Here is a 10200-nt window from a genome sequence, read left to right as displayed (position 1 = left end):
TCAAGAGTCTGTGATGCACTGATCCAGGATTAGCTTTGGGCACATGATAAAGAAACGTGACACAAGTGTTGCATCCAGGAGCCAGAATCTGTAAAACTCACCTGCAGGAGATGCTGCATGGAAGATTTTAGCAGGTTCAGGACCTCTAAGGTGTTGCACCAGCAGAAGAACAGATCTCCGGGGAACCTAAATGTGGATTACATTAGTTTAAAACACAGCAGAAGATAGAACTATACTTTGGCTACTTTCAATATCATGAAATACTCAGGCTAAGATTTGTAAATCAATGAGTTTAAAACTAACACTCACTCTTTGTGACAATCCTCCCCTGATCTGAATCACTCTGAGAACATTTGTGGATGGATGGAGAGGGAAGGGTACAAAAACTTTAACTTCTGATCAGCTGATGAGCAGACTATTTACCTTCGATTCATTTTTTCCTTGAATTGCCAGCTGATTTTTTATCATTTTTTTTAATTTTGTCTCACTCCCATTTCTTCTTTTTACATTTTGATTTTTTTTTTTTTTTTTAAGATCCAAAACTGCAAAATGTGAATTCTGGTCTTTAATTTTTGATCAGGTGTGTATTATGGAGGTTCTGCCACTAGCGGGCTCTGGCGCCATCTGCTGGTTCAATTCAGGATCACTTCATATGCATTTACGTCATCACGCTTCCTCGAGTCGAGGAAATCCGTGACCACTCGTTGTCGTCAAGCTCGCATGCGCTAGAATGAAATCTCAAAAAGGGCATCCCGCTTTCAAAATAAGACATCCCTGTTCTCCACTGTTTGGCGGACGTTTGTTTTCTTGCCATCACTAACACACGCTTGAAATAAATTAAGAATAAAAAGAATTTGATTTGATTAAAATTATGTGGAATATTGTTGGATAATTAAATTGATTAATTAAATAGTACACTTTATTTTGAAATTCTAAACGGAAGTTTCACATGTTGGACAATAACTTGACTGTGTTGGTCACCGTTTCACCAACAACGGTATTTTTCTAAACGAGTGCAGTGTGGATTGCAGCCATTTCTTCCGTCAGCCTCCTCTCTGTTGTTTAGCGTTGTTTAGTACCCCCTATCCGGTTGTGCGCACTTCGATATAACCACAAGTTAACGTAGATTTCACCGTAAGTTACTCGGCTGGCTGTGTTGCCAGCTGAATTTGGTCGGGATGGACCCAGCAAGCCGTTACCAAGTGGTGAGTGTGAACGAACGGGATCATAACACCGTGTGCTAGCTCGGCCTGCCTGTCAGAGGAAAATAAGGCCGTGCCTGGATTATGACTCTGTTTATCTTCGCACCGTTGAACTGAAATGCCTTACATAAGAAGGAAACCTCCTTATATTTCCACCTAACTCCAACCAAACCAGTATTTTGTCTCTATTGGTCCTCAAAAATGCTTTTACTGACAGCTAACCTCTAATCCAGCACTTCCGTGTTGGCTAGGCTATCATTAGCTTTCCAGCTATACTGTATCTGAAGGTCTTAAAGTTGACTCTTAAAGAATTTTCGACACAATAACGTGATATTTTTTCCATAGAAAAAAATGAATTTACATTACATGTCCTTTCATTCTTCGAAGTATGAACTGGCGTGGTCTTTTGAAGCGAGGGGGAACGAACCAACAAGATAATCGTCCCAGCTGCTCCTAAATTGTAATTAGCATTCACGAACTCACTGAAGATGTAGTTCACCATAATTTGAGGGATGGTGGAGCATTTCTGACCACATCAATCACCAGTATATCTGTTTTTGGCTAAATTCCTCCCGCGGTTCTATTCCAACTTTTATACTTGAACGGTTTATAACACAGTATAATATTGACCGCTCAATTCTTTGTTGATATTATACTACAAATATATTTTCGTGTCTCTTTGGGTATTTATACAATGAAAAATAATAAGCACGAGTTATTTTATTTTTAAAAAGAAAAAAAAATCTAACAGCTTCTGTAAGTTTATTCCCACGATTGAATTTTTATTTTTACTTCACTGACGCTGAAACACACCAGATGCGTCTCCGCTCCGGCTCTGCTGCGTCATGGCGTCGGACCTGATAGGTTTCCATTCAAGTTACCTGAAACTACCTAAAAACACCCAGTGACTTCAAATTAGAACAAACCTTGTCAAAACTAGTTGATGTTTATCTTAGCTTGGAAGACAAACAGACATAATGAGCAGGTTGCACTGGTGCACCTGCCACTGCCTGGGTCAAAAACTATTGAATTCACAAGCGCATCATCTTCCTTTCTATCTCTACTTAGTCAAAGAAGTTCCTACTGACTATTGATTTAAAAAAAAAATGGATTTAATTTTGAATACTTCAAATGCCTACCCCTAATGGTAAAAACCATCTTGAGAGCTTGTTACAGAGTCAAAGGTGGAGGTTACTGCTGGTCTACATGTGTTGCCAAACATTTTGTTAATGATTGTCAACAGTTAAGAGGTGCATCAATACCAGCTGTTGACTTAATTTTCTCTTGACAACAAGACACTTGAGGTTATTTTCTGAACATATTGAACTTAAGTCTATTTCCATGTTTGTTTGGGTGGACCTCAGGCGATAGGAGCTGTGACCACCCTATGTTAAGCAAAGATCTGAAGAAAACAAACCAGACCAACTTGTCTGCTCAGGGCTTCCATAGCCTGCAGCTTTGGGTGTCAGGAAAAGCAAATAGATATTGTGCTTTAACTCTTCAACCCTGGCCAAAGTACAGGTTTCCACCACAGGTCAGTATTAAGTAACGCTGTAATCAACACGTGGACGATGGGCACTTCAAAGTTGTTTAGATAGCGTACGATTACAGGGAATCTGATAAGCTGTGAAGAATCAGTCTGCTTTCTCCTTCTTTTCTAAATAAGTTCCAGGTTTCTCCAAGTATGAGACTCTGCTTCTTCCAGCTTCTGACTCACGAGGAGGCTTGTGGCTACTTTGTCAAGATCTTACGTAACGGCCTGTGCGCAGGGGAGCATTATGTTTTTGTCCTTGATAACCAGCCAGTCTTCAGCTGCTTGTTCACTCGCGTGCATTGCAATCAAACGCATGCTGGTTTGACGAGATATCGCCATCGTCGGGACATCTATGGGACACTGATGTCATAATGTTTACATAACTCACACTCAGATGTAGTTCAGTAATTTATGTCACGCCTGGGAACAAGTGGAACCTGCTCTTCAACATTCACGCTCACAGCACCCGCAGTGAAATGAAGAATGAGTCAGTGGTTGTTTTCATCTCCAAACAGCCTGATCTGTGCTGATTCTGATCACAAGATTAAAAGCAAACCTTTCATGTAATCGAGGTTTCAATCAGCTGTATTGTCACATCAGAAGCAAAGATTGAACTGCTACCAAAGCCTTGCTTGAGTGAGCCGCTCTGTAGCCATCATGTTCCCGTCACCCTCTGTAATTTCAGAAGGCTTTTGGCACCTGGTCAGGCAAAAATTAAAGCACTTAAGTCTGCAACCATCTCTTTCAGCTGTAGCACACTCTCTCTCAATGCTGATCGCACACGGATCACTTTTCAAAGGACCTTTCCGTGTTGACATACACCGTGCTCTCCCATCTGTCAGCAAATACATCCCACAGCAGTTGTTGGTAGAATGTTTTTAATGTGAAACATCTTTAAAGAGGGGGTATTGTGTGTCTTTTTAAATCTTCAACTTGTCTCCAGTGCCTCTGTAGTTAGCTTTCCGTGAGTTACAGCTCAAAGAGAGTGACTGGCAGACATTGGTCTTTAAGGCCAAACCTTTTAAGACAGATTTTAGGTTTTCTCCTAGAGGCTTAAATCCAGCTCTAACACTACTTTAAGGTTAAAAACAGGATTGATATCAGACTGAGTGATGATGATCAGATCTCTTCCCTGTCAAACTCAACTTTTTTTTTTTACTATTGAAAAGTTCCCTGTTCCCTACTCGTCTATGTGTTAATCAGTTCCTTGCGGGTACTTGATTTGTTGTTGTATAGTTCCCAGTTACTATCTGATTTATTGTAGAATCTTTCCAACTGACTATTCAATTAATTGTTGAATATTTCCCATTGACTATTGGATAAACTGACCAAAAGGGATGGGTATCTTTTATCTTTGAAACAATATGGTACCAATGCCCAGTACCTGGCAATCGGTATTGGTACTCAACGGTACTAACTTTTGTTTAAAGCATGGAAAATCGCCTACTCTTCCACTTTTTCACAGTCACAAAGATGGGTTTAGGTATCGAAAATGGTACCTTTCGATTTTAAGTGAATCACTCCCCAGTAATACAGATGGAATTCAGTTGGTACCAATAAAAGTACCTCATTCGGTACCTATCCCTACTGACCAGAGTACCTATGACCGGAGGAACTGACCTGAGTAGCTTCTAGGGACAATTCGATTAACTGTTGAATGTTTCCTATTGGGATTATTCGTCCAACAGTTTCCAGAGACTATTGAAGTAATTGTCACATAGTTCCCACTGACTGTTCTACTAATTGTTTTGAATAGTTCCCTGTATAGACAGCTGTTTGTAAACAGTTATGGTTGCGCAATACAACTAGGGATGGGTACCGAATTAGGTACTTTTAAAGGTACCGACCAAATTCTGTCAAAAGTACCGGGTACCGGTTCACGTAGAATCAGACGGTACCATGTTTAGGTAGGGATGGGTACCTTTCACATTTGAAACGATACGGTACTGATGCCCGGTACCTGGCAATCGGTACCGGTACTCAACGGTACCAATTTTCTGTACTTTTTTGTGGTTCTGTGGCAAAACATATCCATTTGTTCAATAATAAAATATATATATTTTTTACAATTAAACAAATATATTATTTTATATATAACCTTGAAATGCTGTGTTCATGTCCAACATGGAAAATCGCCTACTCTTCCACTCCCTCACAGTCACAAGGATGCGTTTAGGTACCTAAACATGGTACCTTTTGATTTTACACGAATGGATACCCGGTACTTTTGACAGAATTTGGTCGGTACCTAAAAAAGTACCTAATTCGGTACCCATCCCTACGCCTAGGTACCTAAATGCATCCTTGTGACTTTAAGAGAGTAGAAGAGTAGGCAATTTTCCAATCTGGACATGAACACAGCATTGCAAGGTTATATACTGAAGAATAAAGATGTGAAGTTGAAAAAAATATATATTTTATTATCAAACAAATTAATTTTTTACCACATAAACACAAAAAAGTACAGAAAATTGGTATCGTTGAGTACTGGTACTGATTGCCAGGTACCGGGTATCAGTACCGTATTGTTTCAAATGTGAAAGGTACCCATCCCTAAATACAATGCTTGGTCAAGCAATTTCAGGGTGTTAACCACCACATTTTTTACCTAAATAACACCAATTTGACAGATGGTGAACGACTCACTGTTTGGTGAGGAATTAGTAAGTGGAAGTATCGACAAGTGGACAGATATTCAGTGGACAGAGGTTTTTAGTGGAGAAATCCAGAGAGGAGTTTAAATACACGTCAGTCGATGCTTATGACTGCATTATCTGTGGAAACTCACCAAACTGTGAAATATGAAGACATGAACTTGTGTGAATAAACCAGAAAACCTCCAAAGCCTCAGACGTCGCTGGTGTTTCAGCTCAAATAGTTCTCAAAGACTTTTCAATAAACAAGATGTAAACTGGTAAAAAAGAAACCCTTCCCTTTTATCTGCCTGTTTGCTCCGTAACTTGATCAGATAGCCTATCAGGCTGCACAATGTCACACAGCTGTCTGATGTCCCCTGTCTTACTGATCTTGTGCTCTCACTCCTTCCACTCTTAGTTGCACAATGAGGACGACTCTTCAGAGGCGTCCACCAGCGAGCAGCAGCCGTGCACTTCCGCCACAGCCCAAGCCAGCACGTCCAGCCAGGACCAGAGCGAGGCCCAAGCCCAGGCCAGTGCTGCTCCGGCTCCCGCTGCAGGAGAGCCGTCTGGATCGAGGACTCAGGGGGAGTCGGATGCACCACCACCACCCTACGCTTTTATTGACCTTGGAGCAACTGCTGCATCGCCTGGTACATCTCGCTGAGCTCTCTTTTGATAACATCAAACTGAACGTCCTTCAATTTTGGTGATACAATGTATTCCTTCTCTCCATCCTTCGAACAGAGACTAGTTTCCAAGGCGACTTCCCGGTGCCTCCTCCCTACAGCGTTGCAACCTCACTGCCCACGTATGACGAAGCAGAGAAGGCCAAAGCAGCCGCCATGGCGGCCTCCACTGTGGAGGTGATGCCTCGGGTGAGGAGAAACGCTCACACACACACTCAGATATTGGACGTAGACGTATTTGCTTCTTTTAAACCTGCTTTTCTTTGTGTTTGCATGTCAGGATGATGAATTCCCTGCCAGAGATGATTTCAGTGACGCCGATCAGCTTCGAGTTGGGAACGACGGGATCTTCATGTTGGCGTTTTTCAGTAAGTTGCTTTTTATCTGGTGATTTCATATGTCAAGGAAAGTTGGAGATTTCTTAACCAAGTGTTTGCTGTGTTGTCCAGTGGCCTTCCTGTTCAACTGGATTGGGTTTTGCTTGTCCTTCTGTCTGACCAATACCATCGCAGGACGTTATGGAGCCATCTGCGGCTTTGGCCTTTCTCTCATCAAGTGGATTCTTATCGTCAGGGTATGTGCACACATTCTTTCTTTTATGGGTTTGAAGTTTCTCTCTGTTTTTAAAGTTGATAATCTTCTTCCTCTGTACAGTTCTCTGACTACTTCACCGGATACTTTAACGGTCAATACTGGCTCTGGTGGATCTTCCTGTTGCTGGGTGAGTACGGCACAATTATCCAGCTCTGCTTTTCTGACTCTAGCTTTAAATTTCTGCTCCTCAATAACTCTGAATGTGTCTCCACAGGTCTGCTGCTGTTCTTCAGAGGCTTTGTTAACTACCTAAAAGTTCGCAACATGTCAGAGAATATGGCCACGTCTCATAGAACACGCCTCTTCTTCCTCTACTAAAAGTAAGTTCAGCTGACTTTCCACCAGAGGTTCCAGGAACCTTTCAGTTTGTGTCCTCTCCTGGGTGCTCCACCAGTTAGAAGCATTCAGCTTGCAGGCCCTGCTTCCAAAGTTCCTGGATATCTAAAAAGTACCACCTCTCAATTTTATAAATTTATGAACCTAGGTCAAATTTAGATCCTCAGTTCCTGCATTCAAGAAGTCCCTAGTTTCTATGGTGATAAAGTCCCTGGTTCATGTAGTCAAAAATCCCTACTTCCTTATGCTATGAACTTTCCTGAAAATTCCTTTGGTCGGAAGTACCTTGTTCCCGTGGTCAAAAAGTCCCCAGTTCCCATGGTCTCTGAGTCCCTAGTCCCTGCGGTCAGAAAATCTCCTGTTTCTTCCTTTTGCCGTAAATCCTAGTACCTGTGTGAAGAAAACTCAAATTTCCTTTGGCCAAAAGTGCCTAATTCCTATGGTCAAAAAGTCACTTGTTCTCGTGGTCACTGAGTCCTTTGTTTCTGTTGTCTGGCAGTTCCTGGTTTCTGCAATCAAAGAGTGTCTGGTTCCTGGTGTCAAAAAGTACCCTTTAAAAAAAGTCTTGTTCCTTTGGTCAAATACATTCTACATGTAGCCATAAAGACTTAGTTCCTGTGGTCTAAAAGTCCCTAGTTCCTGTGGGTCCCTTGTTTCAGTACTCACAGAGTCCCTTGTTCCACGCTCCTGTGGTCAAATAGTACCTATTTCTTTAAAAAGTGTAGTTCCTGTGGTCAAATAAATCTTAAATATGACCATAAAGGACCTAGTTCCTTTGATCAAAGAAAATTGATTTCCGGTGGTCAAAACTACCCAGATCTAAAGTTCTGTTATCCAAAGTTCCTTGTTCCTGGGCATGTTCCAGTGGTTAAAAAGCACATTTTGTCTCTTACATGAATCAATACCAGAAAAGTAACTCTCAACCTTCCTGTTTTTATGATTTCTTTCCCCACCTCTTCAGGTTACTTCACCATCGCCATTCCTTTCCAATGTGAAGTTCCTTCCCTCCCCCTCGAATGACCTGACTGAGGAGCCTTGCAGTGAAGAGAGGAGTCGGGGAAGGAATGAAGGAAAGAAGTAGGAGAGAAAGCGTTAACCAGACTCGCTCTACAGCCTTGGTTTCCTCAGAAAACAGTCTTTGATGATCAGATCTCTTCTTTTTTTGTTTTCTTTTTTCCCTTTTATTCAAAGAAAACACGCTCACAAACGTCTCTCAAAGAGTCCTTTAACCTTCAGCCGACCCTCTGTTTGAAGACGACTGATCCAAAATGAAATATTTTCAGTCATCAAAGACGCACTGAACAAAAGCACAATTGAACAATATGAATAAGACGGTGTCTTTAACTGTAACATTTTCATTTATTGACTTCAAAGAGGAAACAGTTTGAATAGAAAATGCGTTGGAAGTGGAAACCCATGTTCTAAATATCCCTTTCAACTTTGGCTCGACTTACGACCCCGATCAAATGAGTTCAAACTGATTGCAGCTTATTCGCAGCTCACTTGATGTACAGCATGTGATCTTAACAGTTTAAGCCCATTCCACTGTTCTGTTTCTGTTTGGAACAAGTCTTACTTTGGTACAGTCGTCAGTCTCAACGTTGTCGCCCTGAAAAATCTGGAATCTAAACATGCAGGTCGAAGGATTTTAAATGTGAAGGGTGAGAAGACGCACACACATGTGCAGGTCAGTTTACATATCACAGACCCTGACGCATGAAGTGTTTGACCTTCTTATTCCTCTTTTGAACAATTTATAACACAGAACAATGAAAATACTTCTCTTCTTTTCACCATCTCTGCTTTGATTTGCCAAATACGTCGTCTGGCGAACCCGCGTCTGTAAGCTACAGGGGAGCACCCGCTCCTCCATAATCAGTGTTTTTTAGGCCGCTGTTTCAAGCCTTTGCTCACGTAATACTCTTCGGAAAATAAGAGTAATATGCAATTTAGGTAGATGTGTTGACTTCCTGTCTGGAGCTGGATGGGGTAGTTGAGTAGTAAAGGTATGAGCTGCACAGATCACAGAAAATAAATGTGTTTACGTTACTCACTTGCCAACAAAAACCAGACAACAAACCAGAGAAAAATGCAATAAAACCAATGAAATGTGACCGGTTGTGCATGTGGTGCATGATTTAGAGAACCCCAACTTGTACCTCTCTCTGGGATTTTCTGATTAGACTAGATTTAAATTCCTGTTTCCTTTCTTTGGCGCCCTAGTCGACGGAACACGGCGCCTGTTTCATCCAAGTGTGCAAGAACGAAAGCAGCAAAATGTCATTTCAGGGTCGTCTTTGAGCTCGTCCATCAGAGCCAAACTGGACAAAGAACGATTTTCCTTTTTTATTATTCGTCATCTAGAAAATGTAATGTATATACCAGCTTATGCCAACTCATGATATTTGCACTTTGAAGAATTTCTGTACAGTATGATTTGTGAATCTGCTTAACTGGATGGGTCGCGTTATCTCTCAGCCATCCAAGTTTTTAACTGGAATTCTTAATCATCCCAAATGGAAAAAAAAATCGCCTTTGCACTTTTTTTGTTTTTGAAACTCTATTATTGTGTGTGTTTATTTTTCATCTCTTTTAGCCTAAACTGTGACAGCTGCAGTATTCTCCTCCTCCTCTGTTTTCTGACTTGGGTCATATCCCTCCTTTTAAGCCTCTTTCAGCAATATCATGATCTTGAAACGAACGCTCTGCTGCATGATTTGTCCACCTGAATGAGTGGGGTAATATTAGGATTAATCAAGTACTAATACATTTCTCTGTTTGTAAATAAATGAAAACAAAAGGAGACGGCAGCCAAAGTTTTTTTTGTTCCAGGTAAATCTTGTAACATCTTATTAAAGTTGTTGATGCATTTATTGTAATTGGACGTCAGTGGACAGAATGTCTTGCAAAATGCCAATAAAATTCAAAAGCCTGCCAGTTAAGTTTTGTCTGTGGACCCATTTTTTTTTATTCTCACAGCTCTTAAAGAAGCTGCTGTTTGCATGTGAGCCCACTAGATGGAGTCAGATACTTCACCAATACAGCATCTTCCCTTCTGAAGCTCTTATCTGTGGAAACACAAAGACAAACTTAAGCTTTGCTTCAGCCACAAAAATTAAAACATCTTAAACGCAGGGATCATATTCTATTTATACTTTATGGTAAAATTAGTGATTGAAAATTGAGTGGTTAGAGCACAGATAATCAGT

At 41.0% G+C, this 10200-nt stretch overlaps 1 protein-coding gene across 1 annotated transcript; it reads left to right on the top strand.

The window, feature by feature from the left end:
• Positions 1-972: 972 nt before the first annotated feature.
• ndfip2 (Nedd4 family interacting protein 2) lies at positions 973-9508 on the top strand. Its single transcript, XM_074664795.1, has 8 exons — positions 973-1205; positions 5791-6025; positions 6120-6250; positions 6342-6429; positions 6511-6635; positions 6716-6782; positions 6870-6975; positions 7953-9508. Exons 1-7 carry the CDS (start codon positions 1179-1181, stop codon positions 6971-6973), a joined length of 777 nt encoding a protein of 258 aa, XP_074520896.1. The 5' UTR covers positions 973-1178; the 3' UTR covers positions 6974-6975; positions 7953-9508.
• Positions 9509-10200: the final 692 nt, after the last annotated feature.

The sequence above is a fragment of the Halichoeres trimaculatus genome, unplaced genomic scaffold (genome assembly GCF_033239565.1).
Source record: "Halichoeres trimaculatus isolate MK-OKI-2021-1 unplaced genomic scaffold, fHalTri1.1 fHalTri1_scaffold_24, whole genome shotgun sequence".
NCBI classification, from domain to species: Eukaryota; Metazoa; Chordata; class Actinopteri; order Labriformes; family Labridae; genus Halichoeres; species Halichoeres trimaculatus.
This window is presented reverse-complemented; position numbering and strand designations above follow the sequence as displayed.

What these genes read in the sequence shown, in the direction of transcription:
- ndfip2 (XM_074664795.1), top strand. Translation starts at nt 1,179, where the DNA reads ATGGACCCAGCAAGCCGTTACCAAGTG. An exon ending in CAGCAAGCCGTTACCAAGTG is followed by an intron (nt 1,206 to 5,790) that starts GTGAGTGTGAAC and finishes TTCCACTCTTAG; the next exon opens with TTGCACAATGAGGACGACTC. An exon ending in AGTGGATTCTTATCGTCAGG is followed by an intron (nt 6,636 to 6,715) that starts GTATGTGCACAC and finishes TCCTCTGTACAG; the next exon opens with TTCTCTGACTACTTCACCGG.